Source organism: Bufo gargarizans, chromosome 3, assembly GCF_014858855.1.
Source record: "Bufo gargarizans isolate SCDJY-AF-19 chromosome 3, ASM1485885v1, whole genome shotgun sequence".
In the NCBI taxonomy this organism is placed as follows: domain Eukaryota; kingdom Metazoa; phylum Chordata; class Amphibia; order Anura; family Bufonidae; genus Bufo; species Bufo gargarizans.
Window position 1 is genome coordinate 29,757,824 of NC_058082.1, and position 27,623 is coordinate 29,785,446.

Below are 27,623 nucleotides of genomic sequence, written 5' to 3' on the forward strand. Positions count from 1 at the left end.
AAGACATCCTGATGCATCCTGAACGGATTTCTCTCCATTCAGAATGCATGGGGATAATCCTGATCAGGATTCTTCCGGCATAGAGCCCCGACGACGAAACTCTGACGGAAAAGAACAACACAAGTGTGAAAGAGCCCTTAGTAGGTGATCAATTGAGGATAAAAAAAAAATGTACTTACCTTCTCCTCTTGATCGCGTAGTTCCTGGTCTCTTCTTTAATGATGAATTACCGGCTAGGACCTGTGGTGACGTCAGATCACATGCTCCAATCACATGGTCCATTACCACGGTGATGGAGCATGTGATCTGACGTCACCACAGGTCCTAGCCGGTAATTCATCATTAAAGAAGAGACCAGGAACTACGCGATCAAGAGGAGAAGGTAAGTAAATATATATTATTATTATTTCTCCTCTTTTACCTTGTTGATTCCCTTTATGTATTTAAAAGTTTCTATCATATCCCCTCTGTCTCGTCTTTCTTCCAAGCTATACATGTTAAGGTCCTTTAATCTTTTCTGGTAAGTTTTATCCTGCAATCCATGTACCAGTTTAGTAGCTCTTCTCTGAACTCTCTCCAAAGTATCAATATCCTTCTGGAGATATGGTCTCCAGTACTGCACATAATACTCCAAATGAGGTCTCACTAGTGCTGAGAGAGCGGCATGAGCGCCTCCCTCTTTCTACTGGTAATGCCTCTCCCTATACATCCAAGCATTCTGCTAGCATTTCCTGCTGCTCTATTACATTGTCTGCCTACCTTTAAGGCTGAGTTCACACGGGCGAGATTTTTGCGCGGGTGCAATGCGGGAGGTGAACGCATTGCACCCGCACTGAATCCGGCACCATTAATTTCTATGGGGCTGTGTACATGAGCTTTTTTTTCACGCATCACTTCTGCAATGCTTGAAAATCGCAGGATGCTCTATATTCTGCGTTTTTAACGCAGGAAGGGCCCCATAGAAGTGAATGGGGCTGAGTGAAAATCGCAAGCATCCGCAAGCAAGTGCGGATGAGGTGCGATTTTCACGCATGGTTGCTAGGTGACAGACTAGTCACTGTATTATTTTCCCTTATAACATGGTTATAAGGGAAAATAATAGCATTCTGAATACAGAATGCTTAGTAGGTGATCAATTGAGGGTTAAAAAAAAAAAAATAATAATTAATAAAAAGAGGAGAATATTTAAGAGGAGAATATTTAAAAGAAGAAAAACTGCTACAAGAGGACATAGTTTTAAATTAGAGGGGCAAAGGTTTAAAAGTAATATCAGGAAGTATTACTTTAATGAGAGAGTAGTGGATGCATGGAATAGCCTTCCTGCAGAAGTGGCAGCTGCAAATACAGTGAAGGAGTTTAATGGGAACCTGTCACCGGGATTTTGTGTATAGAGCTGAGGACATGGGTTGCTAGATGGCCGCTAGCACATCCGCAATACCCAGTCCCCATAGCTCTGTGTGCTTTTATTGTGGGAAAAAAAACGATTTGATACATATGCAAATTAACCTGAGATGAGTCCTGTCTCTGACTCATCTCACGTACAGGACACATCTCAGGTTAATTTGCATATGTATCAAATCGTTTTTTTTCCCCACAATAAAAGCACACAGAGCTATGGGGACTGGGTATTGCGGATGTCCTAGCGGCCATCTAGCAGCCCATGTCCTCAGCTCTATACACAAAATCCCGGTGATTCCCTTTAAGCATAAGAGACACAGGCCCTTTGTTAGGCCCCCAGAAGCCATGACAGTCTATTCGCGCCCTCTGCCAACCATCTTTTGGCATAGCTGTTAATGCTGTGTGTTTTGAGCTACCGATTGGCATTATGTCAGAATTCTGCACTGAGTGACCTGTAATATTTTTTTTTCTTTGCCTTGAAAACAGAACATTGAAGTTGTAAAGCGTCTGCCATTAGTGAAGGTCTGCAATGTAGACAACTTCTCCACCTCCCACTACCACCTACCTGAGGCCTACGTCGACCGAGAGATGGATACTGAGCAGGTGCCTTCTTCTGTCCGTGCATGTGGAGATGTCGTACTGTCAGCTTGTTAAATATTCATGTTTCTATCTCTTTGGAGAAGCTTGGTGCCCTCACCCGTGGGAGCGGTGAAGGCGGCATATTGGTTTGTCAGTGAAGGGGGGGGGGGGGGTGACCGATCAGATGAAAGAACAATTCATGTTTTGTTTTGTTTTTCCGTAAGTTGGTGATTAGAACATCTATGGATGTCCATGAACCCTGTTAATGTTGGGCACTAGCATGAAATTTGTAGGCACACCCTCTTGATTTGTCCACTATATGGGCCAGATTTATCATGACTCTGACAGCTGACTCCACTTTCACATATGGCTAAAGTCAGTTTTAGCCAAGTCAGATTTATGATCGGCTCTTTAAGACTGTAATAAATGTGGTTTGACGGTAGCAGTTTATCCGTCAGTAAGCAGCTTTACAAAAGTCGCACGTCTTTACGAAAAAGTCGCATGTTCTATTAAAAAGTCTCGAAAGATAAGCATGGTCCTCACTGGAGTGAAATTGCGCAATTTTTTGTGACTTTTTTTGCGACTTTTTAAATAGTCTCAATAGTAAATCTGTCTAGAGATTAATTTACATAAGAAAACACGCCCACTTTCAGAAAACTGGCGAGCATAGTGCAGAGCAGAAAAAAGTTGCAAATTTTTGCGCAGTTTTAGTGATTGCGCAAAAATGTGCGACTTTTCCATTATTCTGACTTGAGCTAATGATAAATCTGGCCCTATGAGTATATTGGATAGTGACATACATTTTAGCCAGGACTGCGCAGCAAGGACCAGATAATGTGTGCAAATTGCTGCCGCACGGCTCTACTATGGCGCAATTTGGTTTGTGAGTCACAAGGGACTTATATTGATCTTTGTGCTGGAAAAGTTGCTTGCCGTGCCATGTGCCTGCAACGCAGCCACATTCACAATCGTTACTCACAATGCAGTGCGATCTTATGGTTGAGATGCTACGTACACTGTGATGAGATCGCAGCAAGACGGTCAAGAAACATCTAATTTTGTTGACTTTTCCAGCACACAATGTTCAGTGTAAGTTTATATCGGCATTTTGGTGCCCAACACGTGCAACTGAATCACACTAAAATAGTCACACGTCTGCAGCGCACCAGCAAGCCGCTGACGGATCTTGCACATATATTGGTCGCTCGTATGACCGGTTACCTTGTAGCCGTATTCATTTGGGGAATCTGCATGCTGCTAGAGGTGACATACATCCTGTACTCGTAGCAGTAAAATAAATTACTGACCGGCCATATTTATTGCCTGCCAGGCTGATGCCCGCTCTGCGGCTGTGGAGGAGGAGAAGCGGCTGAATGCACTTCTGCAAGAGGAGGAACGCGACAGGCGGGAACAAATGGAGAAGGCGAATCTCCGCGGATCTCACGCTTTAAAAAGGGTTCAGCTTGCACAGGTGAGTGATACAAGGGCCGTCACATTCGCGGTGGATTCAAGCTGCAGAGATTTGTCCAAGCCATAATGGCTGAAACTGAGCAATCCACCTGCAGGTTACGTGATGTCAATGACCGGATATTGCAGCAAAGCTTGACGTCGTGGGTCCCCATCATTCAAGAAGGATTTGACTTTATGCAGATCTTCTATTTTATTTCCTAGGACAGGGACAGGCTGATGAAGGAACTGGATCAAATGCAGCAGGAAGACCTGTCCAGGCGGCGGCAGATCGTAGCGAAGATGCCGCAGCAGTTGTTCGAGCCGGCCTACCGTCGAGCGGAGATCAGGGAGGAATGGCAAGGGGAGCTTGAGACTGCGTTCGAGGACATGTACACACGAAATGCAAGTAAGAATTGGTTTGGCTTGTTTCCGCAGAACAGGAGACTGGGGCTGTTACTTATTTATATTATGGTGTGGCCACAAGCTTATGGACCCGAACTCGCAGAATCATAAGGATCTATGATACTGTGAGCTCTACTAAGTTAAACTCAAGGTCCTGAACATAGTGCGACATTTACGAATTTAGGGGAAAAACTTTACAGAAATGTCTGTCGCCATAGGGTTTTCAATAGATGTGTTCCTCAAGTTCGGACCAGGATCACTTGCAGTAACATTAGCTCCGGCATATCAAGCTTAAATTCCTTAAGATCACGGTTCTCAGAGGGTGTACATGCCTTTAGTGATCAGTATGGGTTAATGCACCCAATTCCACTCAATTCCACTAACCAATGACAATTTAGAAGTGTTCAAAAACAGAAGGTTGACTTTATATACCTTTTTTTGAGGGCAATTTTTTTTTATTATTGCGTTTAACTTTTTTCAAATGGTCTTTATTAAAAATATCCAGCAATTCTTGTATTACATGGGTTAAAGGGAACCTGTCATTTAACTTTCTGCTGACCTCACTGAGGGCAGCATAAATTAGTGACAGAAATGCTGATGTCAGCGGTGTGTCACTCATGAGCTAAAAGTCAGTGGTTGCTGAGAACCAGCATCATAATCATTGCAGCCCAGGCCTTGAAAAGAGTCACATCTACCTGAGAAGAGTCCTGGTTATCCATAATCTCCTGCTCTCTCGCCCATCTGCTGATGATTGTCAGTTCTCTCCTAGAGAGAAAGGGAGAAAACTAGGTAGAAGACTGTCAGCCATCAGCAGGAGAGCAGGACTTCATGAATAACCAGGACTCTTCTCAGGTGGCCGTGACTCTTTTTCCAGGCCCAGTCTGTAGTAATTGTGATGTTTTGTTCTCGGCAACCACTTAGTTTTAACTTGACCGCTGAAATCAACTCACCTGTCTCTACTTTATTCTGCCGTTAGTATGGGCAACATAAAGTTGATGACAGGTTCCCTGTAATCTGTCAGTTTCTATTTACCTGGAGTCCCGTCATCGCTCAGCCTGTAGCCCTGTTCTTTGAACTCTTGAGAGCTCTTAAATGCTCATTACAGCTCAAGCCTTGTCACACTGATAAGAATATTTATAATGGTAAGAATATTGTAAGATATGATAAGAATATTATTTCTGTTTATGAGCTTCAGGAGATCACAGATGAGGGATTCACATGAGCCGTCAGATAATGGAATTCAATGTTATCCTGGGAAAGTGGCTGAAAAGTTTTAATAAAGAACTAATTTTAGCCCAAATTAAGTAAGATGCAATAATAATAAAAATTGCCCTTGAAGGTTTCCATACCGTTTAATCATTACAGAAGGTTGTCAGCTACAAGGGGCCTCTCTCACTCTGGAGGACCCAGTAAGTCCATAAATGATATGGATTGCTCATGGATTTAAATGGTTACTGTATAATCTTCCCTTTCTCCTGTGGTGGCGCTCTTGATCTGATCACTGCGGGATTCAGAGGTGTTAAACCCTTTTGATCAGCTTTGTTAAAAAAAAAGGTGACCCTTAAAAATGGTTGTCGATCTGAACATTTATAGCATATCGATAGGACAGGCCACAAGTCAGATAGGTGTAGGTTCCACCTTCAAAGAACCTTCTCCTATTTCCAAAAAGGGACCCCCCCCCCCCTTCCTTCCCTTCCGAAGTGAGTGCACCAGGTGTGTTCAATGTCCTCTCAATTTCCTGCTGTGGGACTTCTGAGCATTGGCTCTGCTATTTTCAGAAGTCCCATAGCAATAAATGGAGAGCATGCAGCACAAGCATGGCTGCTCTGGGACTGCCAAAATTAGTTGGGCCCTGCTCAGCTGTTTTGAGAAGTCCTATAGCAGTGAATGGAGGGTGACCATGCATGTGCGGCTGCTCTCCTTTCCCTTCGGGAGCTCCGTTCTGCAGATAGGAGCAGGTCCCAGAGGGCGGTATCTGACATTTGTAGCATATCCTAGTGATGGGACAACCCTTTTAATATTATATCTTTGTGTTTTTAAGAAATGAGAGGGGACATGGTCCTGCACCTAAAACCCCAGCCCCTGCCCGATCCCTCTGTAACCAGTGTGGATGAAGATCTTGATTTGACTGTGGAGCCAGAAGTGGTGCCTGGAGTGGAGCATCATTCTGGAGGAACTGAGGACATCTCGTCAGTAGAAGAACATCGAGGTAAGGGATATGCTGCCTTGGCGTCTACAGGAGGCGTCTCTTGGAGGATGCTGCATCCTGACCCTTCCATTCTTAATCTCATTATGTTTTGTTGTTTAGAAGAAGTCCGAGAACCGCAATCTAATCAAGTGCTGAAGAGGTTATTAAAGAGAATAAGGACTCAGAGAGACCAGTGGGACTCTAAGGCTGAGACGGTCAGTGCGACCAGTGACACGCTGGAGTCCGGCTCTCTGCCCATCGATCATGAATCAGCAGATATCCAAGAGGAGGGAAGTAAGTCTGCAACTGGTTATTCCTCCTCTTCATGTTCCTCCAAACCAGGGTCTTGGTGTAGAATTCTATATCTCGTATGCTTCATGAACATTTATGCATACAATATGCCGATCCTTTGATTATTAGCATACCTGCAAATGAATCCAATACACTGTACCTTCATATAGCGGAATTGACACATCTCCAGGAAACCTCAAATATTTTTCAGGTTTCACTTCCCAAGGTCTGTTTCACACGAGCGGATGTCGTGCGTGGCATCCGCTCTGTGACTGACAGCCAAGACCCGATGCAGACTGCAGAGGCACGGAGCATTAACATGATTGATGGTGCTCCGCGCCTCTCTGTGACCTCTTTACTACGAAATCACAATGAGATAAAGTTGTCACAGTGATTTCGTAGTAAAGAGGTCACAGAGAGGCGCGGAGCACCATCAATCATGTTACTGCTCCGTGCCTCTGCAGTCTGCATCGGGTCTTGGCTGTCAGTCACGGAGCGGATGCCACGCACGACATCCACTTGTGTGAAACCGCCCTAAAAGTTCCCTTTAAAAGCCTAAAATTCTGTTCTTACTTGCATCATGGCTTCCCTTTATGTCTCTAAGGACGCATTCACATTGCGTTGTACATGTGACGTTTTTGTTCTGCGCACCGTATGGAAGCCTGACTCGTCCTGTTTAATGCATTATGTATCCCGATCGATAATTCTGCGCTTTGATCACTTTCTTTCCCTCTTAGACTCGGATGAGGTGACTGACACAGTTATAGCCGGGAAGTCCATTCTTCTCCATCCTGAAGAACAGGCCATGCGCATCAGGATGGAGGCCGAGAGGAAGGAAAAGGTGATTAATTCTGCTCCTCGTAAGGGATGAATCGCCTACACAGCGTACTCTGAGGGGGGTATAGAACTCCCACCCTGTGTGTACCCGCTGTCGGGAATCCTTCTATTATACTAATCACCTCTGCAAACTAGAACTTATGTACTTGCTTTTTAATCTACCCATTCAGCTACAGCCACCTTCACAAACAATTTAAAACCTTTTTCTCTATGGATATAACATAAAAACTGTAGCAGCTCCTGTGCAGACTGTGTCTCCATAGTAACAGACAACAAACAAACCCTGTGTAGTCTGATCTAGCCGTCGTCTTCCCGGTCCTTTTAATTCTGCCTAATAACTACTGTGTAAATAAAGTGCTTTTCTGGTCCTTTTATATATTGATGGTCTATCCTCTGGATCGGCGGTCAGTATCTGATCAGAAGGGTCCGGCACCTCCATCGATCAGCTGTTCTGTAGTAGCTCCGGCGCTGGAACTACAATCTGCATACATGGTGTAGTGGATAGAGCTGGTTACTGCAGCACCGCCCCTATTGACATGAATACTGAGGTGACCAGCGCCATACAATACACAATAGACAGAACTGCGCCGCTCCGGTGCCGGATCTACTGCAGAGCAGCTCATCGGCATAGATGTCGGACCTCCACCAGTCAGATATAGATATCCTATCCTGAGGATACCACTGCTAGGTGACGTCTCTGTGATGCAGCTTTATTCATCTCTGTGATAAAGCTCCATCCATTGTATGTAGTGACCAGCGCCGGAGCTACTGCAGAACCTCTGTATTAATGATCTACCTACATCAAGTACCTATACTGAAGGTTTACCGACTGGTCTGTTCCTGTCGTTCTGTCTTACAGATGGAAGACCTGGAGCAGCAGAAGCAGGAGCAGCTGGAACTGATCAGGAAACTAGACGAGGAGAGAAGACGTTTAGAGGCAGAATTCCAGAAGATGCAGGAGAGCAGTGCGGCTGTACAGGACAAACCAGAGGCAGCGGCGGTAGATGGGAAACCGGAGGTAAGTGCACAGATATGAGCGCCTTCTATTTACTGGGAAGAGGTGATTCACGCACTGCAGATTTTTGTTGCGCTTTTTAGCATTTAACTAATATTTGAGTATATTGTGTATCTGTGCTCTACCTTCACTCTTTGCCTCCATACTGCTCTCTTAATGGACGCACAGGTATACGGCTCGGCACAGTACTGCTCTCAGCGCTGTATCTTACAAGGCAAGTTTGACAGGCAAAATAGGAGATAACTGTGTCCACGATGTCAGTGGGGACTATAAGGTGCCTGTGGTGTCCGTTGTGATGTGATGGAGCCAGCAGTACCATTTGGTTCTTTATAATGGAGATGTGAAGAGAACTTTTGCCGCTATGCGTATAAATAGGAGAGATTTTTATCCTCTGGAAGTTTAACATGATGGCTCCTATTCAATGACTGCAAGCTGAGGTCTTGATAGTTTAGAAAATTTCCCATTTCTGTAAACCGTAGAGATGTTTTATGTGAAATATCCCTAGCTTTATGCACTTGTACGAAAATTAAGATCATTCTCCTTTAAGGCTACTTTGACACTGGTGTTTTGGCTTTCCGTTTTGTGAGATCCGTTTCAGGGCTCTCACAAGCGGTCCAAAACGGGTCAGTTTTGCCCTTAATACATTCTGAACGGATAAGGACCCGCTCAGAATGCATCAGTTTGGCTCCGTTCTGTCTCCATTCCGCTTTGGAGGCGGAATTTGACGTCCGTCTGACAAAACTGAGCCAAACGGATCCGTCCTGGCACACGATGTAAGTCAATGGGGACGGATCCATTTTCACTGACACTATCTGGCACAACAGAAAACGGATCCGTCCTCCATTGACTTTCAATGGTGTTCAAGACGGATCAGTCTTGGCTATGTTAAAGATAATACAAACAGATCCGTTCTGAACGGATGCAGACGGTTGTATTATCTGAACGGATCCGACTGTGCAGATCCATGACAGATCCGCACCAAACGCGAATGAGAAAGTAGCCTTACAGATCCTCTGTCATGTATGTCCTCATAGTGCTGTGTTATGGCTGAGTAGGGGAACGCACATTCTGCTCAGTCCATAGATGTCCGAACGCCTGCTGTGAGCGGCATTAACGTCATCGTTCCCCATTTGTGTCTTTCTCAGGAATCGTCAGCCACAGCCGCGCAGTTGAACACGTCAGCAGAAGGTTTACATATCCAGATGATTCGGCAGTACCAGCAGCGCCTGATGGAGCAGAACAGGTATGTATTAGGGAAACCTGTCCGTCTACGAGTGATCCAGGAGCCGCCTGTCACTGTCCTCCATCTGCCCGTCTACTGTGTGTAGGGCAGCAGAGGGGGCAGATCAGACTGCGCTCTGCATTTTTCTGTAACCATGAAAACATAGGTCTGTATAGGAGCTGTCAACGCAACAGTAGAATTTTTTTTAAATTCAGATAGTTAAAAAAGTTAAATAGGACCTGTCACCCCTCCGGTCATGTCTGCTTTTGTAACTACCTGCATTCTGTATGTTATAACAATTCTGGAGCATCTAGTCTTATGACTCTATGATGTGCTATTCCTTTATTATTCCTGCTAGAAGTAATGAATGAATTACTAGCAGTTTGCAATGAAGATCCATCTGGGTGTTACCAGTTGCGGGTGTGTCCCTGCACAGTTTTACACTGACAGCACTGATTGGATAGTGTCCGATTGTGCAAAGACATGCCCCCAACTAGTAACATCCAGTTGGACCTTCATTGCAGTCTACTAGTAATTCTTTCATAACTTCTAGGAATAATAGCGTAATAACGCAACATAGCATCATAGGAATACATGCTTCAGAATTGTTACATGGGGAGTGCAGATAGTTACTAAAGCGGACATATCGGAGGAATTGCAGGGAAAAAAAGGTACAAAAATGCACATGGCTTTAACAATTTTGCTACCAGTGACTTTAGGACAATGCCACACTTTTAACAAACACAAAGGCTAAATAAAAAAAATAAAAGTTTCTCATTGGGGGACACAGGCATTGACCATAGGTATAGCTGTTGCCGCTAGGAGGCGGACACTAAGCACAAAGTGTAAGCTCCTCCCCTTCAGATATACCCTTCCTGCAGGGACTAAGGTAATTAGTTTTAGCTTAGTGTTTGTAGGAGGCAGACCTCCCTGCGTTGTGTGTTTTTTTTTTTTTTTCCCGTCTTTCCTTTTTTTTTCTAGCGGGAGTTTCAGGAAGTCCTAAAACTGCCTGCACTGCCACCCAGGAGACGGGAGACTAGGGGGTCCCCCCAAGTCCCCTGCTCCTTCTCGTTTTCCAGAAGCAAAGGAGGACCAGAGGTTCCCACAAAACCTCTGTATCCCGCCAGAGTTTGGATCACTACAGCAGTCCATCGCAAGTTCCCTCTGTTCCGGTGTAGTGTCCCTCACCAAGGGGCCGCACACCAATGGTCAAGGAGGCAGAAGACGCCGGACAGGTGAGTATAAAAAAAATATATATATATATATATATATATATATATATATATATATATATATATATATATATATATATATATATATATATATATATATATATATATAAAATTTGCCCTTGAAATGCTCCCCCTTCCAGTACCCTTCCCTCCCCAGGTTACCTGGTCCACGTAGCTTGGCCCCTCCAGGTGGTCGCGACACGGGGGGGGGGGGTTGGGGGTGTATGCAGAGTGACGGTACAGTCGTATGTACTGACTTAAATCAAAAGGACTCCTAAAAAGCTTTATTTCATTATCTTAAGAAAGACCTGTATGTGAGGGTCTATAGATCTAATTGTGAACCTAACTCAATATAAGATACAATACACATATACACATACAAACTGTGGAATAATTGTCCAGAACGAGTGGATGGGGAGATGGGGCCTATGTAGGGAAAGATTTCCCTCCTTAGTATACTCTATCTACCCCTCAGCCTGGGGGTGTCCCCTAGTGGTGGGGACCCTCCGTCTTCGTTCCTGGCCTGTATTCCCCTAGTTCACCCTAAACAAATAAAGGTGCTTATATAAAAGGAGTCTGGTTTCTGAAACAACCAGAGTGGGAACCTGCGCAGATTATAGTGTAGTCAAGGGTTTAGAGACAAAAGTTGTATGGATTGGTACCTTATAGGAGAGCGATCTATGCGTGGAAGATCCTCCTTGTTATTGCAGGGAAGCTGGTGTCCGGATGGCTTCTGGTTCAACCTTCTAGCGTGAGTGATGCTCCGGACGGCAGCAATTCACTTGTGCGAGGGAACCACCAGTTTGAAGTCCGGAAATTTGGGCATGTGAAGTCACCGCACTCTGTATGGATGCCTTGAGGGGACAAAAACTATTTGACGCGTTTCTGAGCCAGTCGGGCTCCTTCGTCAGGGATGGTGAGATTTGTCAGTCCTGAGAATAACGTTCCCATGACAACCACTGGTTTATTATAACAAGGAGTGTTTGACCCCGTTCGGTTTATGGGTTAATATTATGCATTAATCAAAGGCAAGTAGTAAAGTAAAATTGCCAAAAGTTGACAAACACGTAGGACTGCAAACCATTGAAATCCCTATAATCAGCAGATTTAGTGAAGGCACCTCAATTTTCAAAAAAAACTGTAAGACGGCATTGGGAAATATTAAAACAAGACAAGCAAATTGGTGAAATGATCACAGAATATCCAAAATTCATATTTAACCGCCTCCGGACCGCCTAACGCAGATGTGCGGTCCGGAGGCGGCAGCCCTGCGCACGACGACGCATATACGCGTCATCTCGCGAGGGCCGGGATTTCCTGTGAACGCGCGCACACAGGAACGGAAGGTAAGCGAGTGGATCTCCAGCCTCCCAGCGGCGATCGTTCGCTGGCAGGCTGGAGATCAGATTTTTTTAACCCCTAACAGGTATATTAGACGCTGTTTTGATAACAGCGTCTAATATACCTGCTACCTGGTCCTCTGGTGGTCCCTTTTGTTAGGATCGACCACCAGAGGACTCAGGCAGCTCTGTAAAGTCGCACCAAACACTACACTACACCCCCCCCCCCCCCCCCCCGTCACTTATTAACCCTTTATGAACCCCTGATCACCCCCCTGTCATTGATCACCCCCCTGTCAGGCTCCGTTCAGACGTCCGTATGATTTTTACGGATACATGGATCGGATCCGCAAAACACATGCGGACGTCTGAATGGAGCCTTACAGGGGGGTGATCAATGACAGGCGGGTGATCACCCATATAGACTCCCTGATCACCCCCTGTCATTGATCACCCCCCTGTAAGGCTCCATTCAGACGTCCGCATGTGTTTTGCGGATCCTATCCATGGATCCGTAAAAATCATACGGACGTCTGAATGGAGCCTTACGGGGGGGTGATCAGTGACAGGGGGGTGATCATCCTGATCACCCCCTGTCATTGATAACCCCCCTGTAAGGCTCCATTCAGACGTCCGCATGTGTTTTGCGGATCCGATCCATGGATCCGTAAAAATCATACGGACGTCTGAATGGAGCCTTACAGGGGGGGTGATCAGTGACAGGGGGGTGATCACCCCCTGTCATTGATAACCCCCCTGTAAGGCTCCATTCAGACATCCGCATGTGTTTTGCGGATCCGGTCCATGTATCCATGGATCCGTAAAAATCATACGGACGTCTGAATGGAGCCTTACAGGGGGGTGATCAATGACAGGGGGGTGATCAGGGAGTCTATATGGGTGATCACCCCCCTGTCATTGATCACCCCCCTGTAAGGCTCCATTCAGACATCCGCATGTGTTTTGCGGATCCGATCCATGGATCCGTAAAAATCATACGGACGTCTGAATGGAGCCTTACAGGGGGGTGATCAATGACAGGGGGGTGATCCGGGAGTCTATATGGGTGATCACTCCCCTGTCATTGATCACCCCCCCTGTAAGGCTCCATTCAGACATTTTTTTGGCCCAAGTTAGCGGAAATTTTTTGTTTGTTTTTGTTTTTTCTTACTAAGTCTCATATTCCACTAACTTGTGTCAAAAAATAAAATCTCACATGAACGCACCATACCCCTCACGGAATCCAAATGCGTAAACATTTTTAGACATTTATATTCCAGACTTCTTCTCACGCTTTAGGGCCCCTAAAAAGCCAGGGCAGTGTAAATACCCCACATGTGACCCCATTTCGGAAAGAAGACACCCCAAGGTATTCGCTGAGGGGCATATTGAGTCCATGAAAGATTGAAATTTTTGTCCTAAGTTAGCGGAAAGTGAGACTTTGTGAGAAAAAAACAAAAAAAATCAATATCCGCTAACTTATGCAAAAAAATAAAAATTTCTATGAACTCGCCAGGCCCCTCATTGAATACCTTGGGGTGTCTTCTTTCCAAAGTGGGGTCACATGTGGGGTATTTATACTGCACTGGCTTTTTAGGGGCCCGAAAGTGTGAGAAGAAGTATGGGATCCAAATGTCTAAAAAATGCCCTCCTAAAAGGAATTTGGGCACCTTTGCCCACCTTGGCTGCAAAAAAGTGTCACACATCTGGTATCGCCGTACTCAGGAGAAGTTGGGCAATGTGTTTTGGGGTGTCATTTTACATATACCCATGCTGGGTGAGAAAAATATCTTGGTCAAATGCCAACTTTGTATAAAAAAAATTGGAAAAGTTGTCTTTTGCCAAGATATTTCTCTCACCCAGCATGGGTATATGTAAAATGACACCCCAAAACACATTCCCCAACTTCTCCTGAGTACGGCGATACCACATGTGTGACACTTTTTTGCAGCCAAGGTGGGCAAAGGTGCCCACATTCCAAAGTGCACCTTTCGGATTTCGCAGGCCATTTTTTACACATTTTGATTGCAAAGTTCTTCTCACACATATGGGCCCCTAAATTGCCAGGGCAGTATAACTACGCCACAAGTGACCCCATTTTGGAAAGAAGACACCCCAAGGTATTCCGTGAGGGGCATGGCGAGTTCCTAGAATTTTTTATTTTTTGTCGCAAGTTAGTGGAATATGAGACTTTGTAAGAAAAAAATAAAAATAAAAAATCATCATCATTTTCCGCTAACTTGTGACAAAAAATAAAATGTTCTATGAACTCACTATGCCCATCAGCGAATACCTTAGGGTGTCTACTTTCCGAAATGGGGTCATTTGTGGGGTGTTTCTACTGTCTGGGCATTGTAGAACCTCAGGAAACATGACAGGTGCTCAGAAAGTCAGAGCTGCTTCAAAAAGCGGAAATTCACATTTTTGTACCATAGTTTGTAAACGCTATAACTTTTACCCAAACCATTTTTTTTTTTTGCCCAAACATTTTTTTTTTTATCAAAGACATGTAGAACAATAAATTTAGCGAAAAATTTATATATGGATGTCGTTTTTTTTTGCAAAATTTTACAGCTGAAAGTGAAAAATGTCATTTTTTTTTTGCAAAAAAATCGTTACATTTCGATTAATAACAAAAAAAGTAAAAATTTCAGCAGCAATGAAATACCACCAAATGAAAGCTCCATTAGTGAGAAGAAAAGGAGGTAAAATTCATTTGGGTGGTAAGTTGCATGACCGAGCGATAAACGGTGAAAGTAGTGTAGTGCAGAATTGTAAAAAGTGCTCTGGTCATGAAGGGGGTTTCAGCTAGCGGGGCTGAAGTGGTTAAGAAGGCCCCAAACCTTTCTAACCTGGTGGCACCTTCTATCACAATCAATAAACCACCCATACATAAACAAACTATGAAGAAGGGTTTTTATCCCTGTAAATTAGGTGCCAACTGTAAACTGACAAAAAAAATGCACAAAAGGACCAATAATGGAAATAAAAGAAATAAAACTCAGTTTTTAAAATCAACCATTACATGACATGCAATACCACAGGAGTCATATACTATATAAGATGTCCCTGCCAAAAAATATACGTGGGGAGAACAAAGACAGCTAAAAACCAGAATCGGAGAGCCCATCAATAATATACACAAAAAATTTGGGGACACCCATTATCCCGCCATTATGCCCAAAATCATGCGGGCAACTTTGTGGGATCCATATTTGGAGGCATTGAAAAGGTGCCCACCAGCAAAAGAGGTGGCAATTATATTAAGGAAATGTCGCGGAAAGAAAGTAAATGGATTTTTAAATTAAACAGTTTAGCCACATATGGCTTAAATCAGGAGATCAAACTATTTGCCTTTGATTAATGCATAATATTAACGTTCAGATTTCACCAGTCCAAGCAGCAGACTGTGTTTGGGAACCTAGCAGCAATTCCCTTAGGGCCCTTTCACACTTGCGTTGGCCGGTTCCGGCATAGAGTTCCGTCGTCGGGGCTCTATGCCGGAACAATCCTGATCAGGATTGTCCTAATGCATTCTGAATGGAGAGAAATCCGTTCAGGATGTCTTCCGTTCCGGAACGGAACGTTTTTTGGCCGGAGAAAATACCGCAGCATGCAGTACTTTTTGCTCCGGCCAAAAATCCTGAAGACTTGCCGCAAGGCCGGATCCGGAATGAATGCCCATTGAAAGGCATTGATCCGGATCCGGCCTTAAGCTAAACGTCGTTTCGGCGCATTGCCGGATACGACGTTTAGCTTTTTCTGAATGGTTACCATGGCTGCCGGGACGCTAAAGTCCTGGCAGCCATGGTAAAGTGTAGCGGGGAGCAGCATACTTACAGTCCGTGCGGCTCCCGGGGCGCTCCAGAGTGACGTCAGGGCGCCCCAGGCGCATGGATGACGTGATCGCATGTACACGTCATCCATGCGCCTGGGGCGCTCTGACGTCACTCTGGAGCGCCCCGGGAGCCGCACGGACTGTAAGTATGCCGCTCCCCGCTCCTACTATGGCAACCAGGACTTTAATAGCGTCCTGGCTGCCATAGTAACACTGAAAGCATTTTGAAGACTGATCCGTCTTCAAATGCTTTCCGTACACTTGCGTTTTTCCGTATCCGGCGTGTACCTCCGGCAAGTGGAGGACACGCCGGATCCGGACAACGCAAATGTGAAAGGGCCCTTACGGATGAGGAGTGTCAAGTGGCCACGGTAGCGCAAGTGGGCAGATACATTTTATATACAAATAAAGGTACTTATTTCCCAAATCCAGCAGTTAGGTAAAGTTTTCGAGGGTTAGCAAATACAAAACAAAGTCCAGCAAATCATATAACCCATTAAAAGTAATATACTTTAATTTAAATCCTTAAAATAATTGGAGACATCGACAATAAGGACGATAATAACTGAGGGTCCACTTGGACAGTGTTTCCCAACCAGTGTGCCTCCAGCTGTTGCAAAACTACAACTCCCAGCATGCCTGGACAGCCTTTGGCTGTGCGGGCATGCTGGGAGTTGTAGTTTTGCAACAGCTGGAGGCACACTGGTTGGGAAACACTGCACTTGGATATATTGCCACAATACGCACCTCAATTCATACCAGGGGATAAAGGGAAAGCTGTCCCTATTATCTCTCCCTGGTCTGAAACTCAGCCCAGGGACGACCCCTAAAGGTGGGGGCTCCCTGTCCTCGAACCTGGGCTACTCTGAACTTAACGCAACCCTAACACGGTGGTCCTAAAGGGTGGGGAGGTGAATTAAATGGTGCTAAAAGTGGACAGATAGACAAAACAAAAAACAACATAAAGCTACCCTAATAGTTTAGGGCCTATTGGTGAACTGTGTTTACAGCCCTAGTACTGCTAGTAAAAGCCAGCCAGGTACACAGTGCATCCGAACGCAAACACATAAACGTCAATTATACCCCGACGCGTTTTCCCCCACACTGTGGGATCTTCAGGGGGTCAATACATTGTGGATACTTATTTCCCAAACCCGACACGTTTCCCCAAAGAGTTTCTTCAGGGGGCCCATATGGGAGGAGGCTAAAATGTGCCTGATATTAGTAATGGGTGGAAAAGAGAGAACAACTAGATATAACAATTGATAAAAGGATAGACAGACTTAGGCAGTTGGCTTCAAGGAAAAGATGCAAATGATACCATCAAGGTAATGCAGGTAAGCCCTCCACATGAATCATCCCTCAGCCGCAGCTTGCCCATGTCCTTATGCGATGATGGTGACGGTGCAGTCGCCCTGCAACATACAGGGGCTTCCGTTTTCCAGTGAGGGTCACATCAGCTGCACTGGCTCTGCAGCTCTCGCTGCAGCATCTTCCTGCTGCTACCTCAGCGGCATTTGCACTGGCATGTGTGCGGCCGCTGAGATTTGCCTGGGGGCGGAGTTATGTTTAATATATCGCCGCTTCCTGTTCGGCGAGGTGCCTGGGCCATGGGTAATTCAGGCCCTGGCTTTTTTGTGGCCTGCTCTTGAAAGGCCCCCCTGCAGCTTATTTTTCCCCTGCCAAATTAAGACGCCGGCCTGTGCTGCTCCACCTTCGAGTGGCTCGGCAACGGATCCAATGGTTCCTGCTGCCCAGCCTATGGTAGAACCGGAATGGGCGTGTTCCCTGTCTAGGTGGTACAGAATGTCTCCAATACCAACAAGGCCATTGTGGAAATATTGGGTTGTTTGCCGGCAAGGCAGTCCTCTGACCGGTCCGACCCTGGGGATCATCGGACGCATGGCCATCGCGGCCATCCTGCAAAACGGGCCATAACATCCTCCCCCAAAAGGGTGTCTGTGTCTCCGTTTCCTCGGCCTCTACTCCTCCTGCTAGAGAGTCTCACTCCGACGTGTCCTCAGTAGAAGAGGCATGTTCTGAGGAGGAGGGGTCAGATGATGTTGTCTTGCCCGAGGGTCAGTCATCCAAACCGTCCTCTATGGTGGACAATCTTATTACGCCGGTTATTGAGACGTTGTAGGTTGAGGATCCCGCACCGTCGTCTGCCAGCTCGGGTTTTTCCTTTAGCAGGTCCCGTCGCTCGCACAAGTGTTTCCCCAGCCACCAGGAGTTTGATTCCTCTCTTTCCAAGGAGTGGAATTTCCCTGATAGACGTTTTACCTTGACAAAATGCTTAAACGTCCTTTTATCCTTTTCCGGAGGATTTGACTAAGAAATGGTCGTCCTCACCTATAGTCAGGCTCGGACTAGTCCACAGGGGAATCCCCCGGTGGGCCCCTGAGCAAGGTGGGCCCTTAGTCTCCCACCCCCTGCACAAGTTGAACATAACACATTAGATTTACTGTACTACATACATATATTCAATGTATAGCACCTCACCCAGCCTATGTTCATATAAAAAAAACACATCTTGCTGCTGTGTGAGCAGGTAATATTTGAATGTATCTGTATGGTGGGCCCCCAAAATAAATTTTACTGGTGGGCCCTAGGCACCCCAGTCCAACACTGCCTATAGTGGACCCGCCAGTTTCCCGCTTGGCTAAACATACTTCCTTGCCAATGGCGGATGGGGCTTCTTTCGCTGATATCAGAGATAAGAAACTAAAAGCGTTTAAAAAATCTACCTTTGAAGCAGTGGGCACAGCTTTGCAGCCGGTATTTGCCTCTACATGGGTGAGCAAGGCTTTGGGGGAGTGGGCAAGTTAATTTACGTCAGGGTCTTGACTCGGGAGTCCCCTCAGGGGAACTTGCAGATGCGGCCCTGCAGCTCTCGCATGCCAGTGCATATATTTGTGAAGCATCTTTGGACGCGGCCAGGCTTATGGCTCGCTCATCAGCCTTGATGGTGGCTATAAGCCGTACACTATGGCTCTCTTGCTGGGCAGCAGATAATGCTTCAAAGTGGACCCTGACGGCCCTCCCCTTTTCCGGCAGCAGGCTTTTTGGTAAGCACCTGGATGAGATCATTTCGGACTCTACAGGAGATAAGAGCACCCATTTACCACAGAACAGGGGGTGGTCTAATAAGGCAAAAAAGCGGAAACTTTTTTTCGTTCCTTTCAGAGTTTTTCCAGGCCCAAGAGGGTGTCCGACAAGTTGGACTTGCCATTCCCGTCATCAGGGCTCAAAGTCCTTTTAACCCTAAGAACTCCGCTGCATGACGGGCGGCTCCCGGTGCCCTCCGTTCAGGTGGGCGGCTGGCTTAATTTGTTTCGGCAGGTTTGGCTGGCTCACGTCTCAGAGGGCTAAAAAGCTGGATTTCAAGCCCTCCGGCCTCTCCCGCAGCCACAGAGTCATTTTTTATTTTATTTTTACTGGCAATTCTCACGCTGCTGCAGCAAGGTGTGATTGTTCCGGTTCCTGCACAAGACCATTTTCAGGGGTTTTACTCCAATCTCTTTGTGATCCCCCAAAAAAGATGGGACAGTCCGTCCTGGACCTCAAGGTGCTCAACCGTTTCCTTAGCGTCCGCAGCTTCCGGTTGCAGTCACTGAAGTCTGTTATTGCGTCCATGGAACCGCCGGGGGAGTACCTGTCCTTTTTTATAGACATCAAGGACGCTCATCTTCATGTGCCCATATGCGTCAGTCATCAGAGGTTTCTCAGGTTCGCAGTGGGTCCATTTTACTACGAGTTTGTAGCCCTCCCGTTAAGCCTGGCCACGGCTCCCAGGGTCTTTACAAAAGTTCTGGCGGCAGTCATGGCCCTGCTCGATGCCAGGGGGATCGTAGCAATCCCTTACTTACACTTACACTCCTGAGCATTGTTCTGGACACCCTGGAGTGCTTAGGATGGATCCTGAACAGGCAGAAGTCTTGTCTTTATCCATCACAGCGGTTGAGGTTTTTGGGCATGGTACTGGACACTTGTCAGGCCAAGGTGTTCTTGCCTCCGGGGAAACTATCCGCTGTACGTCATCAGATTCTTCCCTTGTTGCGGCCAGGTCTAGTTCCCATTCGTCGCTGCATGCAAGCTCTGGAGCACATGGTCTCTACCTTCGAAGCAGTTCCCTATGCTCAATTGCATACCAGAGCACTTCAGCAAGCTATTCTGTCCAGCTGGGATGGCTCCCCAACCTCTCTCTAGATCGGCCCAATGCGTCTCTCTGCCCTGGTTCTCCGGGCCCTCAGATGGCGGTTGGTCGCTCCGATGCTGACGTCGGGTCGCTCGTTCCTCCCTCTCCGTTGGAAGGCGCTCACAAGGGACGCAAGCCTCAGGGGTTGGGGGAGTGTTGGAAAATCTCTGTTTAAGGAGTGTGGTCATGCGAGGAACACTCCCTTCCAATCAATGTTCTCCAGTTGAGGGCAATTTTTGTCTCTCTGCGGCATTGGGCCGACCATCTCGGGGGGGGGGGGGGTCGTCCGGTTTGGTTTCAGTCCGACAACTCCATGGCTGTGGCAAGCGTACCTCGATCACCAGGGCGGCACTCGGAGGCCGGCAGCCATGGTAGAGACGGCGCTGATTCTCAGCTGGGCGGAGAAACATGTCCCAGCACTATCGGCAGTTAACATCCCTGGCGTTGACAACTGGATTGCAGACTTCCTCAGCCGGGAGCGTCTCGATCCCGGCGAGTGGGCTCTTCACCCGCAGGTCTTTTGGGCAATCTACGAGCAAAACGAAGCGGTGGGGCCGGCCGGATGTGGATCTCATGGCCTCCAGCTTCAACAACAAGGTAGAGGACTTCGTCGCACGGTCCAGGGACCCCATGGCCCTGGCGTGCGACGTGCTGGTGATTCCGTGGAGTCTGTTCATCTTTCCGTACGTGTTCTCGCTTCTTCCGCTCATTCCGCGTCTCCTCCGGAAGATCAGGTCCAAGGGACTGCCCGTCATTCTTGTGGCCCCAGATTGGCTGCGTCGTGTGTGGCACGCCTCCCTAGTCTACCTTCTCACCGACGAACCTTGGTGTCTTCCCCTTCGGCAGGACCCAGTGTCACAGGGGCCGATCTTCTTCCTGTATTTAGGGTCGCTACATTTAACGGCATGGCTGTTGAAGCCGCCGTACTGAAGGTTTGTGGTTTTTTCGGATGCAGTGGTCAAGAACATGATCCGGGCCAGGAAGCCGTTGTCTTCCAGAATCTACCACCAGACCTGAAAGTCCTACTTTAGTTGGTGTGAGCGGAGACAGCTGCCTCCCGTTCGGTTCTCTTTGCCGTGACTCTTGGCTTTCCTGCAGTCAGGCATGGACTTGGAGCTGGCTCCCAGCTCCCTCAAAGGGCAAGTGTCGGCTCTCTCCGTTCTTTTTCAGTGGAATTTGGCTTCACTTTTTCGGCGGTTCAGACTTTTCTGCAGGGGGTGGCGCATGCTGCTCCCCCTTTCTGTCCTCCGTTGGATCCTTGGGATCTTAATCTAATGCCCAGCGCTCTCCAGGTTTCTCCATTTGAGCCCTTGCAGCAGGTGTCGCTTTGCTTCCTGTCTTACAAGGTGGCGTTTTTGGTGGCAATCGCGTCCATCCGTAGGGTGTCTGAACTCGCGGCTCTTTCAAGTCGGTCGCCTTTCTTGATCCTCCATCAGGATAAGGTGGTCCTTCGGCCTGTGCAGTTCTTCCTGCTGAACGTGGTGTCGGCATTCCATCTAAATGAGGAGATTATTCTCCCTTCGTTTTGTCCGGGCCTGTCTTATCCTCCTGGAGCAGTCGCTCCATACCCTGGATTTGGTATGAGCCGTTCGAGTATCTGTCCCAGACGGCATCTTTTAGGCGGACGTAGTCTCTGATCGTGATTTCCGTGGGGCCGAGACGAGGGCTGGCATCTTCGAAGACTTCCATTTCCCGAATGATTTGTTTGTCCATTGTGGAAGCGTACCGCGTTATTGACCTGGCCCCACCCTGCCGGGAGTCTGCTCGTTCGGCTCGGGCAGTGGGGGCTTCTGGGGCGGTGTATCGCGGGGCTTTCGGCCCTTCAGGTGTACAAGGTGGCAACCTGGTCGTCTTGGCATACTTTTCCAAGTATTACAGAGTGCACACTTTTGCGTCTGCTGACGCTGCTCTGGGGCATAGAGTTTTGAAGGTGGCGGTTCTCTGATTGACGGGAGGGTTGCTTGTTATGCCCACCCTTGGCGACTGCTCTATAACGTCCCATGGTCAATGCCTGTGTCCCCCAATGATTCGAATGAGAGAACTAGATTTTTGTTCTTACCGTAAAATCTGTTTCTCTTCCGTTCATTGGGGGACACAGCTCCCACCCATTCTTTTGTTTAGGGGATTTTACGGGCCTGTGTGGTTCTGGGTTTGTACATAATGTGATATTTATTTTATATATATATATTTTTTTTTTCTTGTGTTGCTTCTCCTACTGCTTTTGCACTAACTGACTTAGCTTAGTCCCTGCAGAAAGGGTATAGCTGGAGGGGAGGAGCTTACACTTCGTGTGCTTAGTGTCCGCCTCCTAGCGGCAACAGCTATACCCATGGTCAATGCCTGTGTCCCCCAATGAACGGCAGAGAAACAGATTTTATGCTAAGTACAAAAATCTAGTTTTTTCCAAACCCACACCATCCTTGCCCATAAGGCTATGCCTGGTATCGCAGCTCAGTCCTGTTCTCCTGAATGGAGAGAGCTGTTATTCCAGACACAGCCTATGGATGGGTGTGGAGCTGGAAAAGGGCAGCCATGTGTTCTAATGTCATGCGAGCCCCCACCTCTTGTATACATTGCTATGTAACTACCCCAGGAATATTCTATCTGCACATCATCCTTCATTTTAACTGTTGTTTCTGGCATGTTTTAGGGTTCACAAGCAATCAGTGGCTGAAGCGCGAAAACGTTTGCAGGAATACCAGTTACTACTGAAGGATCGGTATCCTCACTTATCCACCTCCAACATGGGAAGCCCAGAAAAGGGTCAGGAAAACATGAGGAGTCTTCAAGGGCCACACCCAGATTTATCTAAAAATAACATCCCAAATACGGTCCTGTCATCTCCTCCTCATCACAACGCAGCGGTATCCTCACCAGGTCATCCTCCATCTACAGAAAAGCAGATATCGGACCAGAGTGTGTCCAGAGGTGTAGGAAGGACTCGGCAGATGAGTCCTAGAAGTGGCCCAGATCCTTCATCTGCAAGCAGTTTCCATGCTGTGGTCTCTTCTAAACTTAGAACTGACAGTCCTGCGAGTGTGGACTTCTCTCACCATCACTCCCTTAGAGGAAGAAGTCCACAAGGACTATTATCTCACAGTCCACATGACGACCACCTTAGAGCTCAAGATACTGTAATAGGTTCAGAAAAACTTTCCTCCCCGTCCAGTCCAGGAGAACATGACTCCTCCTCCGGGACTTCATACTTCCTCCTCCCTTCGGCACTTTTTTTAGGTCTGCCTCAGGATGACTTTTCTGAACAAGTCGTGTCTGTCACCGTTCCCGAAGTCGGCAAAAGAGACCGTCTACCCCTAGGAGACTTCTCCAGTGTTCAGGAATTCCGAGAGAGACTTCTGTCTTCTGCTGCAGAGATCAGTAACCAGCAAGACCACCTGAAGGAAATGCAGGCGCAGCTGGACAAGCAGCGAGAATCTCTTCTGTCCAAGCAGAAAAGTCAGGAGCAACATCTCCTGCACAAGCAGAAGGAACTGGAGGAGCAGATACGAAGGCGCCAGGAGTCCCTGGAGGAGTTGCTTGGCCCAACTGAGGTGAGAAATAAAACTGACGCAAATTTCGGTAGAATTTTTTTTTGTTTTTACGTCACCACATTCAGTGAGGCGTAGCTATGTTTTTTTGTTGGCGTAGCTGTGTGAGGGCTTGGAGGGGGTGGGGGTTTCTTTTTTCCCTTTTTTGTTGTTGTTGTTGTGTGAGTGGTATTTTTTAATGGCACCATTTTGGGGTAAATATAACTTATTACCGGTAATTAACTTTTCTCGCCCATATTCATTGGGGGACACAGACCGTGGGTATAGCTATGTCCTCTAGGAGGCGTTGACACTAGTAAAAGCTTTTAGCTCCTCCCCTGGCAGCTATACTCCCTCCAGCCTGGAGAGAGAGATTCAGTTTTTTCTAGTGTCAATAGGAGGCAAGACCTCCCTGCTCTGCAGGGATCTCCTGAAGATTTTTTTATTTTAGTTTATTTTTTTCCTTCATTTTCAGATGGGGAAAACAGTGGTTGCCTCGCCTCCCTGTTCTCCCGGGGTCGAGTTGCGCCAGTGCCGGTCACCCGCACTGCTGCCTCCCCCACAGAAGACAAGGTGGACCAGGGCAGCCTCGCTCCCCTGCATCCCGCCAGCCAAGGGGTCACCTAGGTCCGCTAAAGACAAGACCCTCCCGCCATACCAGACTCCTGCCAGCTGGAGACCCTGCTGGAGAAGGTGACCTTATGGGCTCACTTAGGGAGGGTGAAGAGAAGAGGAGGAACATGAGGTGAGTACACGGGACTGGGTGAGTATGTTAACCCTCTCCCTCCCTCCCTATTTGGCAAGCACTGGGCTCTCTGCTTCCCTCTCCCTCCCCCAGGCCAGACACCGGGTTTCATCTATCCTAGCCCTGGAGTTTTGGTGGATTCCCTCTTCTCTGTGCCGACACAGTAAGTGCCCAGCATCGCCGGCGCTGGCAGAGCAGCGGCACTGATGTCTCCGCTTACTATGTGGATGTTACTGACATAAGGGGGTTGATGGCCCCTTCTCCTGCAGGCACTGTTAGGCACAGCGGGCGGCCAAGCGCACCGCTGTGCTCTGAATTATTTTTTACCTCTCTCTACAGGAGGGGAGCGGAGGAGGTTCCCGCTCCCCAGCGCCATAATCCGCCCTTCCAGGGAGCGGGCACTAAGCGTGCTGCTCCAGAAGAGAACCACCATCACTGTGTCCGGGGGCTGTTAAATTTAGGCCCCCGGCTTCAGAGGAGGTGCATTCCGGTCGGCCGTGTCCATAACTTAGGCCCTGGCTTCGCGGCCTACTAGGTAATCTTTCATCCGCGAATTATCCCGCCCCCGTTTTTTCAAGGCAGTTCACCCTTCTTGGCCAGCCATCTCTTGAGGCTGGCGCAGGATTATGCCTATCTGCAGGGCAATGGGTTTAATGCCGCTGATTTAACCCCTTCCTGCCTCTTGTCACCTGAGGCTGGGCATCCCAGTTTTATTTAAAAATCAAATAAAGAAAGTCCATAAAAGATTTGGGTCCTGCACCATCAGGCCTCATCGCAGCAGGACCGCCATGTCTGTGTCAGACTGGGCCCGTGTCCTAGCATGGACAGAGGAGGACCTCTCAGTTCCCAATCCACCCTCCGGGGTCGCTTGATTGGTACTCTCTACCTGCATAATCCAATGGTGGACCTCCCCCAATCACCCTCCGGGCCGTTTGGTTGATCGGCACCACCTGCGCTATCCTATGGTGGACCTCCGGACCTTCCCAATCACCCTCCGGGGTCGTTGGGTGATATGGCACTACCTGCGCAATCCACTGGTGGACGTCTGGAAATTCCCAATCACCCTCCGGGGTAATTTGGTTGATAAATCACGATCTGCGAAATCCACTGATGGCCCTTTGGACCTTCCCAATCACCCTCCGGGGTAATTTGGTTGATAAATCACGATCTGCGAAATCCACTGATGGCCCTTTGGACCTTCCCAATCACCCTCCGGGGTCGTTTGGTTGATGAGCACTGCCTGCGCACTCCAATGCTGGATCTCCAGACTTCCCAATCTCCCTCCAGGGTCGTTTGGTTGATAAAGCACCGCCGGCGCTATCCGGTGAGTGAACCTCCGGCGAGCCTGTGACTGCCATGGGCAAGGTTCTGAGAGGTAGGACTACACACAGGGGGCCAGAGCAGGATATTTTCCTCCTCGGTCACCTCCACACTCCCACCCTTCCTCCCTAGAGTCACGCTCAGACGCACCCTCCCTCTCTACAGAGGTTTGGCCCGAAGGGGGATCAGTGGTTCGGTCTCTGCCATGATTCCAGTGCGATCTTCGAGGATGGCGTCCGAGGTAGACAGCAGTACTTGTCATATGCATTACCCCCTTCGTTAGGCAGGGTATTTGTACTACTACTGGATGCAGTACTCCCTTGGATATTACCTCCCTCCATTGGGGTCTACTGCACTAGAATCTTTCAGTGTCGGCAGTAGGCGTTTCCCCTTTTTAGTAGGTGGCGGCACTGCATTCCCACTGGGGACATTACTATGTGGATAAGCCTCTTCTATAGGTGGCGCTATGGCATTATCCCTGGTTCAGTGTTTACTGTCTGTCTTATCTCCTTACATAGGTGGGGTATTGATACGGGACTCTCCATATGCCTTGCCCTTTCCGTAAGAGGCGTACTCTCTCTACTTGGATTCAGTTCCTGCTAGATGCATTACTGCATTGCCACACTTCATGGTGGAGTACTTGCACTACAACTGCAGTGCTTGCTGTAAGCATTTCCCCCTTTCTTGGTGGGATAATTGCAACATTGCTCCTTCCACAAGTGATCCACTACCGTGGGGAATGAGTACACATCTTGGATGTTGCACTTCACCTATGCCACGGCTATAGGTGCCTTAGCTTCTTCTACAAGTGGAGCCATAGTGAGTATCGTTACACGCTGGTGCCCTGTATTTTTCCTCTATTGGTATTTCGGTGCCGCCAGCGGATACTGTGGCTGTTTCCACGTTGTGTCCTTTTCCGGTTTGGGGCACGAATATGACGACCTCTCTCCTCAGGGGGTTGCCCAGCGTCACTTATGAGTCCTAGCATCCCCCATCTCCATGGTCCTCCACTGTTCCAATATGTGTCTTCAACATTATGTAGTGCGTACACCATGGCACGTAATATTGTGGTTACGTTCCAGTAAGTCGAGTGTTACACTGACTCTATATTCTCTATCCACTATTCCTGATGTGGGAAGTGGTTGTGCTGGCACTCTCGTTTAGCTTTGCAGCCTGTTCTCCTCCGCTAGTGCGGATTTTACGCTGGTACTAGTGTTCGCAGTCGCTACAGTGGGGCATTACCTCAGGTAGGGGTTCTACCCTAATGCTGGCTTGGCGGTTGTTCCTGTTCAATGCCCTTCCCAGGTGGAGTGTTTAAGGTTAGCTCTCCTTCCCTGGGGCAGTATGATACCTTGGCTTCTACCTGATTCCTCTATTCTGCCCCTCAGTTTGTGCTGGCGGGGCACGCTGCAGCTCCTACGGTATGGGGGTCCTGGAGTAGCCATTACACACTCTGGCTCCTCCTGCACGGCTCCTTCGTCAGGTGACTGATCCTTCTAACGCCGAATTCGGTGGCGTACGCTGCATGGCCTCCTCCTTAGGCGGAGTATGGCACCCCCGCTATCATCCGGTGGCTACTTCTGTGTACTGCCAGTCTCAGATGGGGAATGGGCTTCGCCCTGCCCCCTTTTCCTTCCGTTTTTTTCCTTCTCTGGCTCAAGGTTCACGGCCACTCCGCAAACCTTGGTAGCTCCTACGTTACTACTTCCCCTCATGATGCAGGGTATTGGTTCTGTGTTTTTTTTTCTTCCAGTCTTGTTCCGGACCGACTGTTGGGCTGTGACGTTTCCATACTCCTCCTTCTACAGGTGAATCCTACCCGTTGGTCCTGGGTGTACTACCCGTATCTACAACTACCTCTCTTGAGACTTGACTAGTGACTGCCAGTTCAGTCCGATGTAGTCATGCCTTTTCACTGCACATTCCGTAGCTAGACTAAGAGTCTCTCCACACCAGACTGAGCAGAGGTGCTGCCACGACTTTTGATGGAGTTTCGTTCCTTCTATTCTTTCTCCTCGAGGGAGGAGTTTTTTCTCTCATCTTGG

The 27,623-nt window shown here is 47.8% G+C and overlaps 1 protein-coding gene across 1 annotated transcript in view; it reads left to right on the forward strand.

Annotated features, from left to right (window-relative positions):
• Window positions 1-27,623, forward strand: part of CEP295 (centrosomal protein 295) — a 78,037-nt gene that overhangs the window by 9,623 nt on the left and 40,791 nt on the right. Inside the window, exons 6-14 of the mRNA XM_044284634.1 lie at window positions 1,885-2,001; window positions 3,308-3,448; window positions 3,649-3,832; window positions 5,870-6,037; window positions 6,137-6,310; window positions 7,045-7,148; window positions 8,004-8,162; window positions 9,305-9,402; window positions 22,640-23,537. Of these exons, the coding sequence (XP_044140569.1) occupies window positions 1,885-2,001; window positions 3,308-3,448; window positions 3,649-3,832; window positions 5,870-6,037; window positions 6,137-6,310; window positions 7,045-7,148; window positions 8,004-8,162; window positions 9,305-9,402; window positions 22,640-23,537 (2,043 nt within the window). The remainder of the gene's footprint in view (window positions 1-1,884; window positions 2,002-3,307; window positions 3,449-3,648; window positions 3,833-5,869; window positions 6,038-6,136; window positions 6,311-7,044; window positions 7,149-8,003; window positions 8,163-9,304; window positions 9,403-22,639; window positions 23,538-27,623) is intronic.